The following is a 22322-nucleotide window of genomic DNA, read 5'->3' as shown; positions in this document are numbered from 1 at the left end:
GGATAATCCATAAACTTCAAAGGGAAACCAGTTCCTTTTGTACATAGAAATACACAAAGCAAGGAACTTGAAACCATCAAACAAAACAGCAGGAAAATCCCATAGGCAAAACTTAAACTTGGCAAAAAACTTGGTACATGAAACTCAGAGCACTTGAAAGCAAGACCATGATAAAATAACGTTGACTCAACTGAGGCAATTGTCTGCCATGAATCATTATAAACACTTTCCAGAACCCAAAACCAAAAGGAAAGCATTCTTTTTTAGCTGTTTATTGTAGAATATATGTAGGCAAAGCAGTAAAAAATAGCAAAACAGTAAAAGTCCAAAATCCAAGGTAATCAATTAACTTAAAAGGGAAACCAGGTGCATTAGTACATAGAACTTCACGAAGCAAGGCACTTGAAACCATCAAACAAAACAGCAGGAAAATCCCATAGGCAAAACTTAAGCTTGGCAAAAAACTTGGTACATGAAACTCAGAGCATTTGAAAGCAAGACCGTGATAAAATAACAATGTTGACTCAACTGAGGCAACTGTCTCCCATGAATCATAAACCCTTTCCAGAACCCAAAACCGAAAGGAAAGCATTCTTTTTAGCAGTTTATTGTAGAATATATGTAGGCAAAGCAGTAAAAAATAGCAAAACAGTAAAAGTCCAAAATCCAAGATAATCAATTAACTTAAAAGGGAAACCAGGTGTATTAGTACATAGAAATCTACGAAGCAAGGCACTTGAAACCATCAAACAAAACAGCTTGAAACCATCAAACAAAACAGCAGGAAAATCCCATAGGCAAAACTTAAGCTTGGCAAAAAAACGTGGTACATGAAACTCAGAGCACTTGAAAGCAAGATCATGATAAAATAACAACGTTGACTCAACTGAGGCAACTGTCTGCCATTAATTATTATAAACCCTTTCCAGAACCCAAAACCAAAAGGAAAGCATTCTTTTTTAGCTGTTTATTGTAGAATATATGTAGGCAAAGCAGTAAAGCACCTCACTACCTCTGAGGATGCTTGCCATAGATGCAGGCGAAATGTCAGGAGAGAATGCCTCCAGACCATGGCCACATAGCCCGAAAAAACCTACAACAAACCACTTCTCCCCATTGTTTCTTCTTCATCCAATTCTGGGCACCACCGTTCAAAAGAGATATTAACTCTAAGATGGAAGGTGTCCAGAGGAAGAGGGCAACTAAAATGATCATAGGTCTGGAGACCATGAATCCCTATGAGGAGTGGCTTAAAGAGCTTGGTTTGTTTATCCTGCAGAAGAGAAGGTTGAGGAGAGACATGATGAGGGCCATTATAAATATCTGAAGGAATGCCATAAGGAAGAGGACACAGGCTTGTTTTCTACTGTCCTGGAAATTAGATCTCAATGAAGCCATGGGTTCAAATGACAGGAAAGGAGATTCCACCTAAACATTAGGAAGTAGGCCTGGGCAATGCATGGTTCTAAATAGTGCTAAAGTACTTACAAAACTAAAGTTCTGGTGGTGAAAATTTCAGAACTCTAACAAAACATTCAAAATTTAATTATTATTTCATTATTGGCGATTTTTATGACAGAAACAATTAGGAACTGCCATTTATAATGAAATTTTGAGAGTTTTGTTAGAGTTTTGAAATTTCCACCAAAATTTAGAGTTCTGAAAATTTCAGAACTCTAACAAAACTTTCAAAATTATTTCGTTATTGGCGATTTTTATGACAGAACCAATTAGGAACTGCCGTTTATAATGAAATTTTGAGAGTTTTGTTAGAGTTTTGAAATTTTCACCACCAGAACTTTAGTTTTGTAAGTACTTTAGAACCATGCACTGCCCAGGCCTATTAGGAAGAACTTCCTGACTGTAAGAAGACCTGTTCAGCAGTGGAACTCTCTGCCTCAGCGTGCAGTGGAAGCTCCTTTCTTGGGAGCTTTTAAACAGAGGCAGGACGGCCATCTGTTGGGAGTGTTTTGATGGTGCTTTTCCTTCATGGCAGGGGGTTGAACTAGGGAGCCCATGTGGTCTCTTCGAACTCTATGATTCTATGGTTTCAGGTTAAATTTGGGGAAGAAGAAACTGGGGTTGCCATGCCTACAATCCCCCATCTAGCATAAGTCAACAGCTGTAATGTTGACTTTACAGCTGGACAGGGGGAATGTGTCCCTGTTAGTTCTGCTGGACCTCTCAGCGGCCTTTGATACCGTCGATCACGGTATTCTTCTGGGGCGCCTCACAGACATGGGTCTTGGGGGTACTGCTTTGCAGTGGCTCCAGTCATCTCTTGAGGGATGGTCCCAGAAGGTGTTACTGGGTGACACCTGTTCGGCCCCACAACCATTGTTGTGTGGAGTCCCACAGGGTTCAATTCTGTCCCCGATGTTGTTTAACATCTACATGAAGCCACTGGGGGAGATCATTTGGCGTTTCGGAATGAGGTGTTATCTCTACGCAGATGATGTCCAAATCTGTCACTCCTTCTCACCTGTCACTAAGGAGACTGTCCAAACCTTGAACCGGTGCTTGGCGGCTGTGTTGGACTGGATGAGAGCTAACAAATTGAAACTGAATCTAGACAAGACAGAGGTCCTACTGGTCAGTCGTAAGGCCAAACAGGGCATAGGGTCACAGCCTGTGCTGAACAGGGTTACACTCCCCCTGAAGACGCAGGTTTGCAGCTTGGGAGTGATCCTGGACTCATCACTGAGCCTGGAACCTCAGGTTTCAGCGGTGGCCGGGAGAGCTTTTGCACAACTAAAACTTGTGCACCAGTTGCGCCCATACCTTGGGAAGTCTGATCTGGCCACAGTGGTCCACGCTCTTGTTACATCCTGAATAGACTACTGCAACACACTCTACATGGGGTTGCCCTTGAAGACTGTTCGGAAACTTCAACTGGTCCAGCGAGCAGCAGCCAGATTGCTCACCGGAGCGACATACAGGGAGCACACCACCCCCTGCTGTGCCAGCTCCACTGGCTGTCGGTTCAGTTCCGAGCACAATTCAAGGTGCTGGTTTTGACCTACAAAAACCTGTACGGTTCCAGTCCAGTGTATCTGTCCGAACGTATCTCCCTCTACGTCCCACCCCGGAGTCTGAGATCATCTGGGGAGGCCCTGGTCTCGACCCCACCGCTATCACAAGTGAGGTTGGTGGGGACGAGGAGCAGGGCCTTCTCAGTGGTGGCCTCTCACCTGTGGAACTCACTCCCGGCGGAAATTAGGGCATCATCATCCCTCCTCTCCTTCAGGAGGAAGGTAAAGACGTGGTTGTGGGACCAGGCCTTTGGGCAATCTGACAACTAGATAAAACAATCAGACGAGTAAGACTGACAGGACGGACAATGTGGAATTGAAATTGGAACTATGAGATAGCGAAGGCTGACCGTTTATGAGGAATTGGGTTTGTATTGGTTTTATTGATTATATTGGTTTTATGGTTGTAATGCAGGAATTGTTGTTTAACTGTGAATTGATGCTATTTTGTTTTACGACTGTTATGTGATGCGGGCATCGAATTGTGCCTTTGCTTTTGTAAGCCGCCCTGAATCCCCTTCGGGGTGAGAAGGGCGGGCAGAAGAAACCGAAATAAATAAATAAATAAATAAATAAATAACGCAGCTCCTTGGCTGACGCGGGATTTGTGTTTGCTTTCCAGCATTCGGCCATCGCTGCCACTTGGGACGACGGGCCCTACGTCTTCATCCTCAGCATCAAGAGCCAGTCTTCCAGCTGGGAAGTCCCGAGTGAGTGACACACCGATGGGGCGATCGAAGGGTTAATTAGAGAGGACGGTAATGGAGGGTGTAAACAATAGCATACACGACTCATATGGGGTCTATTTGGGGACTTTTCAAGGGGAAACATTCCCAAAATAGACCTGTTGAGCCTGGGGGCTTGAGGAGCTGCCCTTTGAGATTCTGTGGCCTAGTCTTTCAAAGTCAGGACTGCACAATTAAACAAAAAAATAACGCTTTCAAACCAGGAACAGAAAATTTTTCAAAACAGTGTTTGGATGGGGGGGATGTAATACAATATAATACTAAAATAATAATAATAATAATAATAATAATAATAATATATTATTATTATTATTATTATTATATATTATATTAGTAATATTATTATATTACTAATAATATTACAGTACAATGGTATAGTACAATATATACTATATAATATATATATACACACACAATATAGTACAATATATAATGCTGATATTGTGCTATGCTATTGGATCCCCCACATATGACTTAGCCAAATTTCTTGCTGCACAGTTACAAAGCCACATTGGGCTCACAACACACTACATCAAGGACTCAGCCCACTTCATGGAAAAAATCAGCAATCTCAAGCTAAATACAAATGAGGTAATTCAGATGAAGCATCCTGTCCATCAGTACTACCTCTGAGGATGCTTGCCATAGATGCAGGCGAAACGTCAGGAGAAATGCCTCTAGAACATGGCTCTATAGCCTGAAAAAACCCACAAGAACCTAATATAATATATTGTATGTATGTATATCTTGTAGTCTTCCTAAACTATTGTTGTTCCATCTTGTCTCCTGTGTTATGCTAATAATATAATATATTGTATACAGATATAATATTTATAATATTATAATGTAATACAATATAATACTAATAATAATAATAATATGATATTATATATATATATATATATATATATATATAATATTACTAGTATTATTATATTACTAATAATATTACAGTACAATGGTATAGTACAATATAGTAATATATAATGCTGGTATTGTGCTATGCTAATAATATAATATATTCTATATATATATATCTTGTAAGCCGCTCTGAGTCCCCTTTGGAGTGAGAAGAGCGGCATATCAATGTCATAAATAAAATAAAATAAAATAATTGATATTTACATTGGCTAACTGCTTCTTTAGTAGCATCCTCCCCTTGAATTCTCCTTGAATCTACATATCTCTTTCCCCATTTTAACTTCCAGTTGACGTCCAGATGAAGCATCCTGTCCACCAGTACATTTCGGCTTCCGAGTGGCCTCTGATGGTGGTGAGTTTCCGGGTGAAACAATCCCTGTGGATATATCCATTATATATGCAATATATGAGTTGATTGTAGGCATGGGCAAACTTCGACCCTCCGGTTGTTTTGGACTTCAACTCCCACAATTCCTAACAGCCTACCAGACGATGAAGAAGAAGAGATGAAGGCAAGACGAAGATGAGATGATGAAGGCAAGATGAAGAAGATGAGATTATAAAGATGAAGAAGATGACATGAAGGCAGGATGAAGAGATAAACATGAAGAAGGCAAGATGAAGAAGAGATGATGAAGAAGAGATGAAGAACATGGGGTGAAGGAGATAAAGAAGATGAGGTGACAAAGAAGATGAGATGAAGGCAAGATGAAGAAGAGATTATAAGGATGAAGAAGGCCAGATGAGGAAGAGATGAAGAAGATGAGATGAAGAAGAAGGCAAGATGAAGAAGAGGTGATGAAAATGAAGAAAAGATGAAGGCCAGATGAAGAAGAGATGATGAAGAAGAAGAGATGAAGAAGAAGAAGAGATGAAGAAAGCAAGATGAAGATGAGATGATGAAGAAGAGATGAAGGAGATGAAGAGATGAAGAAGGCCAGATGAGGAAGAGATGAAGAAGATGAGATGAAGAAGAAGCTAAGATGAAGAAGAGGTGATGAAAATGAAGAAAAGATGAAGGCCAGATGAAGAAGAGATGATGAAGAAGAAGAGATGATGAAGAAGAAGAGATGAAGAAAGCAAGATGAAGATGAGATGATGAAGAAGAGATGAAGGAGATGAAGAGATGAAGAAGGCAAGATGAAAATGAGATGATGAAGAAGGTGAGATGATGAAGGCAAGATGAAGAAGAGATGATGAAGATGAAATGAAGAAGAGATGAAGAACATGGGTGAAGTAGATAAAGAAGATGAGGTGATCAAGAAGATGAGATGAAGGCAAGATGAAGAAGAGATTATAATGATGAAGAAGGCCAGATGAGGAAGAGATGAAGAAGATGAGATGAAGAAGAAGGCAAGATGAGGAAGAGGTGATGAAGAAGAGGTGAAGAAGGCAAGATGAAGAAGATGAAATAAAAATGAAGAAAAGATGAAGGCCAGATGAAGAAGAGATGATGAAGAAGAGATGATGAAGAAGAGATGATCATAGAATCAAAGAGTTGGAAGAGACCTCCTGGGCCATCCAGTCCAACCCCATTCTGCCAAGAAGCAGGAATATTGCATTCAAATCACCCCTGACAAATGGCCATCCAGCCCCCAAAGAAGGAGCCTCCACCATACTCCGGGGCAGAGAGTTCCACTGCTGAACAGCTCTCACAGTCAGGAAGTTCTTCCTCATGTTCAGATGGAATCTCCTCTCTTGTAGTTTGAAGCCATTGTTCCTCGTCCTAGTCTCCAAGGACAAGAAGAAGAAGAGATGAAGAAGGCAAGATGAAGAGATGATGAAGAAGAGATGAAGAAGGCAAGATGAAGAAAATGAAAGGATAATCAAGAAGAGATGATGAAGAAGATGAGATGAAGGCAAGATGAAGAAGAGATGACATAGATGAAGAAGGCAAGACAAAGAAGATGAAATGATAATGAAGAAATGTCCAGATGAAGAAGAAGAGACGAAGAAGGCAAGATGAAGAAGATGAAGCCATTGTCCTCCTTGTCATCATCCTGGAACCAGTTGGAGGCCTGGATGATGACCACACAACCCCCAGGGCAGTAAAAGTCCAAAACACCCGGAGGGCCGAAGTTTGCCCATGGCCCACACTTAGCGCTCTCCTTCCTTCCCTGGCAGTTCTACATGGTGATGTGCATTGTTTACGTCCTCTACGGAGTCCTGTGGCTCGTCCTCCTGGCCTGCTATTGGCGCGACATCCTGCGCATCCAGTTCTGGATCGGGGGCGTCATCCTGCTGGGCATGTTGGAGAAGGCCGTCTTTTACGCCGAGTTCCAGAGCATCCAGAGCCAAGGAGTCTCTGGTAGGTGATATGCTCATTTTGGGGTCCCCGTCCCCCTAAAACTCAACTGGAGGAACCCATATTTACCTTTGCAGAGTTGCAAAGCCTGGTTGGTTTGCTGCAGTGTCACATGGCATGTGACACTACAATCCTTTACATGATTTGTAATCCAAAGAAAAGTAACAATTCCCAATCCCTGGAATACCAGGGACAGGGGAGGGAACTCAGAGCGGCTTACAAGATATACATACATACAATATATTATATTATTAGCATAGTACAATATCAGTGTTATATATTACTATACTGTACTATACCATTATATTGTAATATTATTAGTAATATTACAATAATTACAATATCATATTATTATATGTTGTTGTTGTTGTTTTCCAGTTCAAGGGGCCGTGATATTCGCCGAGGTCTTGTGTGCCGTGAAGCGGATGTTGGCCCGAGTGCTCGTCATCATCGCCAGCCTGGGATACGGCATTGTCAAGTGAGTCTCCCAAACAGAGAATGGTAGTTTTGCACAGGATGAGAGGGGAGCATCATAGCATCTCTTGCACGCCAGGACAGGAAAAGCCCTCTGACTGTAAACACCACACCGTTGGTTGGAAAACAATCATTTTATTCAGACCTCACAACCTCTGATGATGCTTGCCATAGATGCAGGTGAAACATCAGGAGAGAATGCCTCTAGAACTTGGCCATATAGCCCAAAAAAACCTACAACAACCCAATCCTTTTATTCAAGATAATCAAAAAGCAGCAAGTAAAAAGCACTTTAAAGAAATAGGTAAATCCAATTACGTAAGAAGATAAGTAGGAGAAAAATAGTCCAGGGTAAAGTTCAGCAAAGTCCATAAAAACAAAGTCCACACTTCTCTAAATATAATTCACGAAAACAGGAAATAGGAGCATAGTGTCTAGATCTAGAAAAGTCATGCTACCCCACTATTCCGCTTTAGTTAGACCACACCTGGCATATTGTGTCCAATTCTGGGCACCACAATTGAAGAGAGATATTGACAAGCTGGAATGTGTCCAGAGGAGGGCGACTAAAATGATCTGTTTTGACTAATTTCCTCTCGACTTTCTGTTTGCTCATTAAGTTTTGCAGCTGGGCCAGGTGCCCAGTTGTTTTCAAGCCCCAAATCCTGGGAACTCTCTGGTAACAATTCAGGGAGCACACTATCATCCCCACACCCTTCAGGGACATTCTCATGAGAAACTACACTTTGCACAGGGGTCTCCTGGTCCTTCTCTGCATCAGTATCATTGACCAAACCATTGCCATCTTGAAATTCATTGATAGTACTGACCTTGACCCAACTCTGCTTTTTTGTCCCCAGACCCCGTTTGGGAGCCCTCCTGAACCGTGTTGTGGGCGTGGGGCTCATGTACCTCATCTTCTCCATCATTGAAGGGGTCCTGAGGGTGAAATCGGTAAGAAAAATCAGAAAATAATAGGGAAGGGACTGGGAGTATATGTGGGTTGCGCGGGAGAACATTGGGACCGTCCATTCTCAGCGTGTGATTGTCCCTCACCCCAGGAGCAAACAAACGTAGCCACCCTCGGCTGTGAGATTTTCCTGGCCTTTGTGGATTCCTGTATCGTCTGGTGGATATCCTTTACCAGGAGCTAGCTCTGCGTGCGTGCATTTGTGTGTGAACGTGTGGGTCCCGTCTTTGTGGCATGTTCACAGCCTTCCCTCCTCCCCGAACTTCAGCCCCATCTACACTGACTATTTGACGCAGTTTTGAACCAGTATTGAGGGAAGTGGCTTCGCTGGTCAGATGATCACATTGGGTTGGGGGGTTTTCTTTAGGTTTTGAATTATATATTGTAGCACTTTTAGCCACGTTGGGTCTCTTTGTAGAGAAGTACAATGGGATAGAAATAATAAATATAAAAAGGAGGAGAGATGATGAAGAAGATGAGGTGATGAAAGCAAGATGAAGAAGAGATGAAGGCAAGAAGAAGAGATTATGAAGAAGATGAGATGAAAGCAAGATGAAGAAGAGATGAAGGCAAGAAGAAGAGATTATGAAGAAGATGAGATGAAGGCAAGATGAAGATGAGATGATGAGGAAGATGAGATTATGAAGAAGAGATGATGAAGATAAGATGCAGAACAGATGAAGAGATGAAGAAGATGAGATGAAGAAGAAGAGATGATGAAGGCAAGATGAAGAAGAGATGACGAAGATGAAGAAGGCAAGATGAAAAAGAAGATAAGATGATGAAGATGACGTGAAGGCAAGATGAAGATGAGATGAAGAAGAAGGCAAGATGAAGAAGAGATGAAGAAGATGAGATGATGAAGAAGATGAGATGAAGGCAAGATGAAAAAGAGATAAAGACGAAGAAGGCAAGATGAAGATGAGATGATGAAGAGATGATGAAGATGAGATGAAGAACAGACGAAGATGAAGAACATAAAGATGAGATGAAGATGAGATGATGAAGGCAAGATGAAGAAGATATGAAAATGAAGAAGGCAAGATGAAAAAGATGAGATGATGAAGAAGATGACATGAAGGCAAGATGAAGAAGAGATGAAGAGATGATGAAGAAGAGATGAAGGCAAGATGAAGAAGGCAAGATGATGAAAAAAATAATGAGATGATGAAGGCAAGATGAAGAAGAGATGACGAACAGATGAAGAAGAGATGAAGAAGATGAAATGAAGAGGATAAAGAAGATGAGATGAAGAAGAGGGAAAGATAAAGAAGAGGTGATGAAGATGAAGAAGAGGCGAGGAAGGCAAGATGAAGAAGATTAAGTGATAATGAAGAAAAGATGAAGAAGGCAAGATGAAGAGATTATGAAGAAGAGATGAAGATAAAGAGATGATAATGATAAAGAGATGAAGAAGACGAAGTCGTTGTCCTCCTCGTCGTCATCCTGGAACCAGTTGGAGGCCTGGATGATGATCATACACACCCGAGGGGAGTCAAAGGCCATGAAGGGCTTCATTTTGCCTACTTTCGCAGGAGTTTGTTGCCGCAGTTTGAACTGCATTAAGTGGTCAGTGTGGACGGGGCCCTAGCAGCCATTCCCAACTCATCCTAGGTGGTTATGTGTTGGAAAAAAATCCCATATTTTAACATGAGATGAATGGGCTGCGTGTCCTTCCTCCGCATCCCGTCTCTCCTCCTCAAAGGTCTCTTTCTCCTTCTCTCTCTTTCTCTTTTTCTCTCCTTTTTTTTTACCAGGCGCAGGATGACTTGGTGCTGCTGGCTGCTATCCCCTTGGCTATGCTTGACTCGGCCCTGTGCTGGTGGATATCCTCTCTCTCGGGCTTCACCCCCTTGTTGTTCCTCCTCCTCCTCTCCTCTGTCTCCCTTCAAACCTTCTAACATTAGGGAGCCTTCACTATAACAGCAGCTGCTGGGGAGGAAAAAAATAATGCATTCTCTTGATAATGCTGAGATAATCATTCTAGTTTAGTCTCCAAGGGGTGCATCTACACTGCAAAGTTAGTGCAGTTTGACAGCACTTTGCCCATGGCACAATGCGATGGAATCCTGGGGGGTTGTAGTTTTGCAAGCTGTTATGTGTGCATCTTTGCTATTAAATGAATGCAGACGCCATGGCTCAATGTAATAGTAGTAGTAGTAGTAGTAGTAATAATAATAATAATAATAATAATAAGGAAACCTGGGGGTTGTAGTTTTGCAAGCTCTTAAGTGTGCATCTGTGCTATTAAATGAATGCAGACGCCGTGGCTCAATGTAATGATAATGATAATGATAATAATAATAATAATAATACGGAAACCTGGGAGTTGTAGTTTTACAAGCTCTTATGTGTGCATTTGTGCTATTAAATGAATACAGACACCATGGCCCAATGTAATAATAATAATAATAATAATAGTAATAGTAATAATAATAATAATGAAACCTGGGGGTTGTGATTTTGGAAGCTCATAAGTATGCATCTGTGCTATTAAATGAATGCAGACGCCATGGTTCAATGTGATGATGATGATGATGATGATGATGATGATGATGATAATAGTAATAAGGAAACCTGGGAGTTGTGGTTTTGCAAGCTCTTATGTGTTCATCTTGGTTATCAAATGAATGCAGTTGCCATGGCTCAATGTAATAATAATAATTATAATTATAATAAGGAAACCTTGGGGTCGTAGTTTTGCAAGCTCTTAAGTGTGCATCTGTTCTATTAAATGTATGCAGACACCATGGCTTGATGTAATAATAATAATAATAATAATAATAATAATAATAATAATCACAGTCCTAAATGCTTGGGAAGTATTCGACTTGTGATTTTGTGATACGAAATCCAGCATATATATCTCGTTTGCTGTGACATACTGTGTTTTTGTGTCAGTAATAATAATAATAATAATAAGGAAACCTAGGGGTTTGTTGTAATTTCGCAAGCTCTTAATATACATCTGTGCTATTAAATGAATACAGACGCCATGGCTTAATCTAATAATAATGATAATAATAATAATAATAATGAAACCTGGGGATTGTAATTTTGCAAGCTCTTAAGTGTGCATCTGTGCTATTAAATGAATGCAGACACCATCGCTCAATGTAATAATAATAATAATAATAATAATAATAATAACAACAACAAAAACCTGGGGGTTGTAGTTTTGCAAGCTCTTAAATATGCATCTGTGCTATTAAATGAATACAGACGCCATGGCTCAATGTAATAATAATAATAATGATGATGATGATGAAACCTGGGAGTTGTAGTTTTGCAAGCTCTTAAGTATGCATCTGTGCTATTAAATTAATGCAGTTACCATGGCTCAATGTAATAATAATAATAATAATAATAATAATAATAATAATAGAAGAAGAAGAAGAAGAAATCCAGCGTATAGATCTCATTTGCTGTGACATATTGTGTTTTTGTGTCAATAATAATAATAATAATAATAATAATAAGGAAACCTGGGGGGTTGTAGTTTTGGAAGCTCTTAAGTGTGCATCTGTGCTATTAAATGAATGCAGACACTATGGCTCAATGTAATAATAACAACAACAACAACAACACAGTCCTAAATGCTTGGGAAGTGTTTGACTTGTGGTTTTGTGATATGAAATCCAGCATATATATCTCATTTGCTATGACATACTGTGTTTTTGTGTCAGTAAAATAATAATAATCAAAATAATAATAATAAGGAAACCTGGGAGTTGTAGTTTTGCAAGCTCTTAAGTGTTCATCTTTGTTATCGAATGAACGCAGACACCATGGCTCAATGTAATAATAATAATAATAATAATAATAACAAGGAAACCTGGAGGTTGTAGTTTTGCAAGCTCTTAAATGTGCATCTGTTAAATACATATTAAATAATACAGGATAATAATATGGGATTTGTAGTTTGGTGAAGTACCAATATTTTATTTTATTGCAGGGAAAGCTTAGAGAGCTTGTAAAAGCGTAACTCTTGTGACCCCTCGTAGCATTGAGACACATAAATGTGCCATCAAACTGCATTAATTCTACAGTGTAAATCAGGCATTGGCCAACTTGGGCCCTGCTGGTGTTTTGGACTGCAACTCCCACCATTCCTAACAGCCTCAGGCCCCTTCCTTTTGCCCCTCAGCCGCTTAAGCGGCTGAGGGGCAAAAGGAAGGGGCCTGAGGCTGTTAGGAATGGTGGGAGTTGCAGTCCAAAACACCAGCAGGGCCCAAGTTGGCCAATTCCTGGTGTAGACGCACCCCTCGTTTTGACAAATCATATTTTGATTGTTTCCTGGCATTGCAATTCAGGGATAAAGGCTTTGGCAAGTGTCCGAAGGTCTGCAACGAAAGCAAAGTCAAATTGGAGGAGGGTTTTATGACATCTGGTCCATTTCTCAGAGGGAGATCTAGTTCCCCTGGTCGTTTCTCCCTTCTCCCCTTCCTTTTGCTTACATTGCCGTCTTCCTTAACAAAACCGCACATCCTCATCAGCCTGGTCCAGACCATGAAGCTGCTGAAACTGCGCCGGAACCTGGTCAAGCTCTCCCTCTACCGGCATTTCACCAACACGCTCATCTTCGCCGTCATCGGTAAGGGGAAAGGGATGCCCTGCTCCTTTGGGATTATAGTTTGCTAGGAATTGTGGGAGTTGAAGTCCAAAACACCCGGAGGGCCCAATGCCCGTTACAGTAAAATTTGGCCTCAGAGGCACGCAATGAAAACAAAGTGTGCAGTCTTCAATCAGCTTCAAAGCCTTGAAGTGGCACATTTTATTTAAATAATAATAATAATAATAATAATAATAATAAACTTTATTTATACCCTGCCACCATCTCCCCGATGGGGACACGGAGCGGCTTACATGAGGCCAGGCGTTGCAACTCAGAGTAAGCTTCACCTTGCTTCCAAACACCACCACACAAGAGTTGTAGTTTTATAGTTTATTGAGGAGAAAATCCAAGTCAAAATAAAGAATAAGCATTGCAAAATTCCAAGGATTAAGGATAAAAGCAGAATATAGTTCCAAAGATCTTCAAGTAAAAACAGGAGACATAATCCTATTGGCAAAGTTCAAACCAGAGTCCCAGGTTCAAGCAATGAAACAATTGCCCCATGAATCACAATGCAAGAAATCCCAAGCGTACTGCTTTCCAGGCTAAGGTTATTCCATGAAGCTTTCAGGATAGTAAGCTACGTTGAACTGACGGTTTCTCAGAGTTTGCAAGAGGCCTAAATACCTTTCTAACATGAAAAAATTAGGCTCTCATCATCATAAAAGCATTGCGACGACCTTTCACCGAGCTGGCTTCTCGTCTGCTGGCCAGACGAGAACTCCGCCTGACCCAGAGATCAAGACAAGCTTGCCGGGTCTAGTCACTATCTACACTTTCAGTATCAGCGTGGAAAGGCACCTGCTTGCTATCTCCGTTAAAATTCCTTTCCGATGAGAACGGCTGTGTTGACACTGCACTGTCTGTGGGAGCCTCAGAAGCAGGCCCACAGTTTTGAGTCACAGACAAAGAGCCAGGAAGCTGAATCCCAGCAGAATCTGAATCCCATCATCCTCATCGTCAGAAAATAGCTCAGCCACAACACCAGGTCCAAGCAACAATTACAATAAAGAAAATCAAAACACAACCGAAAACACAAACAATAGACAACATCATAATTACATAAAACATATGGATACACAACAATATGAGACACAGGCGTCTTGCTTCTTCTCCAGCATGGCTGCATTTCTTTTGCTATGTACAAAAGAAATCACACAGGCGTCTTGCTTCTTTTCCGGCATGGCTGGAAGAGAACGCCTAGTAGTCCGTTATCTCAAATCCACGTCATTGGAATGTGTGGCGTATACAGGAAAAGCTCACCGTTCACTCTCTAGGCCAGGGGTCCTCAAACTTTTTCAACAGAGGGCCAGGTCACAGTCCCTCAAACTGTTGGAGGGCCAGATCATAATTTGAAAAAAGCATGAATGAATTCCTATGCACAATGCACATATCTTATTTGTAGTGCAAAAAGCACTTAAAAACAATACAATAATTAACATGAAAAACAATTTTAACAAATATAAACTTACTAGTATTTCAATGGGAAGTGTGGGCCCATTGAAATACTAGTTTTTGTTGTTGTTGTGTGCTTTCAAGTCATTTCAGACTTAGTTGACCCTGAGCAAGGGCCGAGTAAGTGACCTTGGAGGGTCGTATCCGGCCCTCGGGCCTTAGTTTGACAACCCCTCCTCTAGGCAGTAAATCACTCTATGCCTTTAACTCTTGCATAGCGTTACATAGCATTACATCCTACAACAGACATACAGAGTTTAAAAACTATAAACTATATTTCACACCAGTAAAACTATAGTACTGGCAACCTGCTATGGAACAATCCACACAAAAGTTAGACTTTAGCTGAGTCCATACTGATTGCCGCTACGTTTTTGTTCCAAGATTTGTGGCGTCGTATTTGATGCTTCCAAATTTAATTATATGAAAATGAAGGATTTTTTTTTGCAATGCAACCAGAAAACATACCTGACACTGTTAATAAAAGCAGCACCTTGTCTCTTGCCATTAAACCTGACTGTCTTTGCAATGGTTTTTCTCCACAGCATCGGTGATCTTCATTATCTGGACCACAAAGACGTTCCGGCTTGCAACATGTCAGTCTGTGAGTAGGTTATTTTTGGGAGCGTTGTCATATATTTGCAAGGTTAAGCATTAAAAAATATATATACCTGTACAGTGTTTATTATTATTTATTTATTTCATATATTTATATCCCGCAGCCTCACATGAGCATCAGAGGATGCCAACAGCATAAATACCATAAAAATTACAATTCACAATAAAATCATTTTAAAACATTATACAACGTCATCAGTAAAATTTAACAATAAATTAATAGATTAACGCGCCAGTAAAAACCAAGCCGAGCCGGGAGAATCGATGTCACAAAATCCAAATTTCCTTTTCCTATTGCCGCTGGCCTCTAATCGAACGCCTGGCCCCAGAGCCAGGTATTCAGTTGTCTTCTAAAGGACAGGAGGGAGGTGGCCAACCTGATATCCTTAGGGAGAGAGTTCCACAGACAGACAGGGGGCTACTGCTGAGGAGGCCCTGTCTCTCATCCCTACCAACCGTGTTTGCGAGAGTGGTGGGATCGAGAGCAGGGCCTCTCCTGATGATCTTAAGCTCACTTAAGATTGTGTTACCTCACTTATTGCGGGGGTTACATTCCAGGACCTCCTGCCTAAACGGTTCGGGCCCCGGCTATCTCCACAATCGCATCTCCTTCTATGAACTGGCATGAGCTCTAAGATCTTCTGGGGAGGCCCTCCTCTCGGTCCCACTACCGTCTCAAGCGCGGTTGGTGGGGACGAGAGAGAGGGACTTCTCAGTGGTGGCCCCCCATCTCTGGAAAGCCCTTCCAAGGGAAATAAGACAGGCCCCATCCCTCCCCTCCTTTCATAGGAGCTTGAAGACCTGGTGGTTTCAACAAGCCTTTGAAAATGACCAGTTCTAACTCAGCCCTACACATTGTCGAATACGGCCTTCTTCTTCCTATCAATTACCCAGATCATTTTCTCTAATCGGCCCCGCAATGAACAGCCACAGACCCGTACCTAATATTATTGTTGCTTGCCATAGCATTGCACTTAATTCCCGGGCCCCCTAGCAATTTTTGGGCTTGCACAAATCTTGGCCCGGCCTTTTACATTTTTAATTGCCTGGAACAGGCAGGATTACTTTTAATATATGTGTGTTATGGCGACAATTTTGATGCTTATATTTTGTTTGTTTATCTTATGGTTATATTGTTTTTACTCTGTATGTTTTGTGATGTTACCTGGGAACCGCTCTGAGTCCCCTCGGGGAGATGGAGTGGTATATAAATAAAGTTATTATTATTATTATTATAAGTGAAAAACTGCAAAGTAGGGGCGCTATATTTATTTTAATATTTATACATTATTTTAGTAGTCACGCACTATTTTAAGTCTTTATAAACTTAAAATAAAGCGAAAGGAAGGAAGGAAAGGCTGGAGGGAGGGGAAGCGCCTCGGAGAGCGGCGACGGCGGCAAAAACCCACGAAACAGCGAAAATACCGCAATATATATTTAAAATTAATGTTTTTTTAAAACCGCAAAACAGCGAGTCTGCTAAAAGCAAACCGTGAAGTAGCAAGGCAACACTGTATATGCATTTGAATGGTCATATTCGTCTTTGCATTATTTCTCCAGGACTGGCGGGAACTTTGGATTGACGATGCCTTTTGGAGGTTCCTCTTCTCCATCATTTTGCTGGTCATCATGTTCTTATGGAGACCTTCTGCCAACAACCAAAGGTACGGAACATCCCTGGCCAGGTTTGGCCACATTATATTATACAGTGTTCCCTCACTTATCGGGGTTTTACGTTCCAGGACAACCCACAATAAGTGAAATTCTGTGAAGTAGGGATGAGGAAGAGGAGGAGGGGAGAGGTAGCCGAGTGCTGGGCCTTAACCTGTGGTTTGACTCTGGGCTGGGCCTCGGGACAGCCCTCTTTGGTGGTGGCTTCCTCCTCCTCACTGGCTCCACTGCTCCCTGCTCCTTCCTCAGAGAGGGCTGCACTGAGGCTCGCCCTCATCCTCTTCCTTCTCCTCTTCCTCGGAGGCCACTTGGGTGCCATTGACGCTACTGCCAGGCTGGGCTGAGGCCTGGTCTTCTGTCCTCAGCCCAGCCTGGCAATGGTGTCAACGGCACCCAAGCAGCCTCTTTGGTGGCATCCTCCTCCTCCTCGCCACCTCCACTGCTCCCCACTCCTTCCTTGGAAAGGGCCGTGCTGAGGCTCCCCCTCTTCCACTTCCTCCTCCTCTTCCTCTTCCTGAGAGACCCCTTGGGCGCCGTTGACGCCACTGCCAGGCTGGGCTAAGGCCTGGTCTTCCATGCTCAGCACTCAGCCCAGCCTGGCAGTGGTGTCAACGGTGCCCAAGCAGCCTCTTTTGGTGGTGTCCTCCTCCTCTTCGTCGCCTCCGCTGCTCCCCGCTCCTTCCTCAAAGAGGGCTGCGCTGAGGCTCCCCCTCTTCCTTCTCCTCTTCCTCGGAGGCGCCTTGGGCGCCGTTGACGCCACTGCCAGGCTGGGCTAAGGCCTGGTCTTTCGCGCTCGGTGCTCAGACCAGCCTCGCAGTGGTGTCAACGGTGCCCAAGCAGCCTCTTTTGGTGGTGTCCTCCTTCTCCTCGCCACCTCCGCTGCTCCCTGCTCCTTCTTCAAAGAAGGCTGCGCTGAGGCTCCCCCTCTTCCTCCTCCTCTTCCTCGGAAGCCCCTTGGGCGCTGTGATACCACTGCCAGGCTGGGCTAAGGCCTGGTCTTTCGCGCTCGGTGCTCAGACCAGCCTGGCAGTGGTGTCAACGGTGCCCAAGCAGCCTCTTTTGGTGGTGTCCTCCTCCTCTTCGTCGCCTCCGCTGCTCCCCACTCCTTCCTCAAAGAGGGCTGCACTGAGGCTCCTCCTCTTCCTCGGAAGCCTCTTGGGCGCTGTGATACCACTGTCAGGTTGGGCTGAGGCCTGGTCTTCTGTGCTCAGTGCTGAGGCCTCAACATTGGCGTCAACAGTGCCCAAGCAGCCTCTTTTGGTGGCGTCCTCCTCCTCCTCACCGCCTCCGCTGCTCCCCGCTCCTTCCTCGGATAGGGCTGCGCTGAGGCTCATCCTCTTCCTCGGAGGCCCCTTGGGTGCCGTTGATGCCACTGCCAGGCTGGGCTGAGGTCTGATCTTCCACGCTCGCCGCTGTGGCCTCAGCCCAACCTGGCAGTGGCGTCAACAGCGCCCAAGGGTACTCTTCTGTGGCGTCCTCCTCCTCGCCGCCTCCGCTGCTCCCCGCTCCTTCCTCGGATAGGGCTGCGCTGAGGCTCATCCTCTTCCTCGGAGGCCCCTTGGGTGCCGTTGATGCCACTGCCAGGCTGGGCTGAGGTCTGATCTTCCACGCTCGCCGCTGTGGCCTCAGCCCAACCTGGCAGTGGCGTCAACAGCGCCCAAGGGTACTCTTCTGTGGCGTCCTCCTCCTCGCCGCCTCCGCTGCTCCCCGCTCCTTCCTCGGATAGGGCTGCGCTGAGGCTCATCCTCTTCCTCGGAGGCCCCTTGGGTGCCGTTGATGCCACTGCCAGGCTGGGCTGAGGTCTGATCTTCCACGCTCGCCGCTGTGGCCTCAGCCCAACCTGGCAGTGGCGTCAACAGCGCCCAAGGGTACTCTTCTGTGGCGTCCTCCTCCTCGCCGCCTCCGCTGCTCCCCGCTCCTTCCTCGGAGAGGGCTGCGCTGAGGCTCATCCTCTTCCTCGGAGGCCCCTTGGGTGCCGTTGATGCCACTGCCAGGCTGGGCTGAGGTCTGATCTTCCACGCTCGCCGCTGTGGCCTCAGCCCAACCTGGCAGTGGCGTCAACAGCGCCCAAGGGTACTCTTCTGTGGCGTCCTCCTCCTCGCCGCCTCCGCTGCTCCCCGCTCCTTCCTCGGATAGGGCTGCGCTGAGGCTCATCCTCTTCCTCGGAGGCCCCTTGGGTGCCGTTGATGCCACTGCCAGGCTGGGCTGAGGTCTGATCTTCCACGCTCGCCGCTGTGGCCTCAGCCCAACCTGGCAGTGGCGTCAACAGCGCCCAAGGGTACTCTTCTGTGGCGTCCTCCTCCTCGCCGCCTCCGCTGCTCCCCGCTCCTTCCTCGGATAGGGCTGCGCTGAGGCTCATCCTCTTCCTCGGAGGCCCCTTGGGTGCCGTTGATGCCACTGCCAGGCTGGGCTGAGGTCTGATCTTCCACGCTCGCCGCTGTGGCCTCAGCCCAACCTGGCAGTGGCGTCAACAGCGCCCAAGGGTACTCTTCTGTGGCGTCCTCCTCCTCGCCGCCTCCGCTGCTCCCCGCTCCTTCCTCGGAGAGGGCTGCGCTGAGGCTCATCCTCTTCCTCGGAGGCCCCTTGGGTGCCGTTGATGCCACTGCCAGGCTGGGCTGAGGTCTGATCTTCCACGCTCGCCGCTGTGGCCTCAGCCCAACCTGGCAGTGGCGTCAACAGCGCCCAAGGGTACTCTTCTGTGGCGTCCTCCTCCTCGCCGCCTCCGCTGCTCCCCGCTCCTTCCTCGGATAGGGCTGCGCTGAGGCTCATCCTCTTCCTCGGAGGCCCCTTGGGTGCCGTTGATGCCACTGCCAGGCTGGGCTGAGGTCTGATCTTCCACGCTCGCCGCTGTGGCCTCAGCCCAACCTGGCAGTGGCGTCAACAGCGCCCAAGGGTACTCTTCTGTGGCGTCCTCCTCCTCGCCGCCTCCGCTGCTCCCCGCTCCTTCCTCGGATAGGGCTGCGCTGAGGCTCATCCTCTTCCTCGGAGGCCCCTTCTGTGGCGTCCTCCTCCTCCTCCTCCGCTGCTCCCCGCGCCTTCCTCGGAGAGGGCTGCGCTGAGGCTCCCCCTCATCCGCTTCCTCGGAGGCCCCTTGGGCGCCGTTGACGCCACTACCAGGCTGGGCTAAGGTCTTTTGCGCTCTGTGCTCAGCCCAGCCTGGCAGTGGTGTCAACGGTGCCCAAGCAGCCTCTTTTGGTGGTGTCCTCCTCCTCGCCGCCTCCGCTGCTCCCCGCTCCTTCCTCAAAGAGGGCTGCGCTGAGGCTCCCCCTCTTCCTCCTCCTCTTCCTCGGAAGCCCCTTAGGCGCTGTTGATACCACTGCCAGGCTGGGCTGAGGCCTGGTCTTCTGTGCTGAGGTCTCGGCCCAGCCTGGCAGTGGCATCAACGGCGCCAAAGGGGACTCTTCGGTGGCGTCCTCCTCCTCCTCACCGCCTCCGCTGCTCCCCTCTCCTTCCTCGGAAAGGGCCGTGCTGAGGCTCCCCCTCTTCCTCTTCCTCTTCCTGGGAGGCAAGGAGGAGGAGGAGAACACCACCTAAGAGTTCCCCTGGGCGCCGTTGACGCCACTGCCAGGCTGGGCGGGGGCCCGGTCTTCTGCGCTCAGTGCCGAGGCCTTAGCCCAGCCTGGCAGTGGCGTCAACGGCACCCAAGGGGACTCTTCGGTGGCGTCCTCCTCCTCCTTGCCGCCTCCGCTGCTCCCTGCTCCTTCTTCAAAGAAGGCTGCGCTGAGGCTCCCCCTCTTCCTCTTCCTCCTCCTCTTCCTCTTCCTGAGAGGCCCCTTGGGCGCCGTTGACGCCACTTCCAGGCTGGGCTAAGGCCTGGTCTTCCATGCTCAGCACTCAGCCCAGCCTGGCAGTGGTGTCAACGGTGCCCAAGCAGCCTCTTTTGGTGGTGTCCTCCTCCTCTTCGTCGCCTCCGCTGCTCCCCGCTCCTTCCTCAAAGAGGGCTGCGCTGAGGCTCCTCTTCTTCCTCGGAAGCCCCTTGGGCACTGTGATACCACTGTCAGGTTGGGCTGAGGCCTGGTCTTCCGTGCTCGGTGCTGAGGCCTCAGCCCAGCCTGGCATTGGCGTCAACGGTGCCCAAGGGGACCCTTCGGTGGCGTCCTCCTCCTCCTCACCGCCTCCGCTGCTCCCCTCTCCTTCCTCGGAAAGGGCCGTGCTGAGGCTCCCCCTCTTCCTCTTCCTGGGAGGCAAGGAGGAGGAGGAGAACACCACCTAAGAGTTCCCCTGGGCGCCCTTGACGCCACTGCCAGGCTGGGCGGGGGCCCGGTCTTCTGCGCTCAGTGCCAAGGCCTTAGCCCAGCCTGGCAGTGGCGTCAACGGCACCCAAGGGGACTCTTCGGTGGCGTCCTCCTCCTCCTTGCCGCCTCCACTGCTCCCTGCTCCTTCTTCAAAGAAGGCTGCGCTGAGGCTCCCCCTTTTCCTCCTCCTCTTCCTTGGAAGTCCCTTGGATGATGCTGACGCCACTGCCAGGCTGGGCTGAGGCCTGGTCTTCCGAGCTCGGCAGAAGACCTTTTTCTTGAGTTTCCTTTTTCTTGAGTTTCCCTGAGTCACTCATTCAGAAAAATGCACTGGATAAACTGCATCAGCCCTAATTTTTCCACAACACTATGTAACTTTTTAAAAAGAATTCTGTCCTTATTCAATACTGTTATTTCCTGTTTAATTGTGTGATCCTTACTTTGAAAGTAGTTGTTACACTCCAGAAACCATTTCTGTGGCACAAACGATTCTTGAATTTGTTGAGACTCGATGATGAGATACTCATTGGAAAATGCGCTACAGCAGGGTGTCGTTCCCGCAAAAACAAAGTTTTGGAAGTTCAATAAACTTTCCCCATGGTTTTTAAATGATAGGGCCAATTAGGAAATGACATTGATAACCCAGCAACAAAAATCACAGTGTAACATAGTGTCGTGGTTATTTTAGTTTTCTGTGGCGACTGGTCAATGGCATATGTTTTGTATCTCAAAACAGTTTGGATCTATAATGGCCAACCTCGCTTTCGGTTCAGACCAAGAAAGCTGTGAACTCTTGAAATCCCATTTCCTACCCCGATGATGATGGTGTTGATGATGATTTTTTTGGAACTTCTCCCACCAGATATGCCTTTATGCCCTTGGTGGACGAAGGGAGCGAACAAGAGGATGAGGATGAAGAGCAGATGGTAAACGAGGCCTATGGTAAGGATTCGGGAAGGAAATCCAGTTCATAGGGCATCGTAAACCAGAATATAGGAAGAAACGTAGGCAGCAAGAGACCTTCCTTTCATTACTGATGCATACATACAATATAACCATACTTTTCTCTCTCTCATAGTCACTTCTTCCAATTACCAAATACCTTCAGATGTTCTGCCAGTTCATTCCCAACTTCCCATTCTTTCACCCATACTCTCTGTTGATTGTATGCATTACCCTGACCCTATATTTTTGCACCATTGCAGTAGGATCAGGCTTGAAGGGATCCTTTCTGGGAGAGAAATCCCTTATTTACTACATGCAATAATTGAATATGAGAG

At 45.8% G+C, this 22322-nt stretch overlaps 1 protein-coding gene across 2 annotated transcripts in view; it reads left to right on the top strand.

Moving 5' to 3' along the window:
• LOC132781384 (transmembrane protein 87A-like) overlaps nt 1-22322 on the top strand; it is a 47733-nt gene that overhangs the window by 20077 nt on the left and 5334 nt on the right. Inside the window, exons 7-16 of one of the 2 annotated variants that reach the window (XM_067461478.1) lie at nt 3655-3742; nt 4987-5051; nt 6824-7007; nt 7383-7482; nt 8339-8432; nt 10206-10276; nt 12936-13042; nt 15064-15122; nt 16697-16800; nt 21905-21984. In XM_067461478.1, the coding sequence (XP_067317579.1) occupies nt 3655-3742; nt 4987-5051; nt 6824-7007; nt 7383-7482; nt 8339-8432; nt 10206-10276; nt 12936-13042; nt 15064-15122; nt 16697-16800; nt 21905-21984 (952 nt within the window). Of the gene's footprint in view, nt 1-3654; nt 3743-4986; nt 5052-6823; nt 7008-7382; nt 7483-8338; nt 8433-8539; nt 8614-10205; nt 10277-12935; nt 13043-15063; nt 15123-16696; nt 16801-21904; nt 21985-22322 lie in introns of both variants that reach the window. The other variant, XM_067461477.1, reaches the window with a different exon arrangement.

The sequence above is a fragment of the Anolis sagrei genome, chromosome Y (assembly GCF_037176765.1).
Source record: "Anolis sagrei isolate rAnoSag1 chromosome Y, rAnoSag1.mat, whole genome shotgun sequence".
In the NCBI taxonomy this organism is placed as follows: Eukaryota; Metazoa; Chordata; class Lepidosauria; order Squamata; family Dactyloidae; genus Anolis; species Anolis sagrei.
The sequence above is the reverse complement of the archived record's forward strand: the minus strand, read 5'-3'. Positions and strand labels throughout refer to the sequence as shown.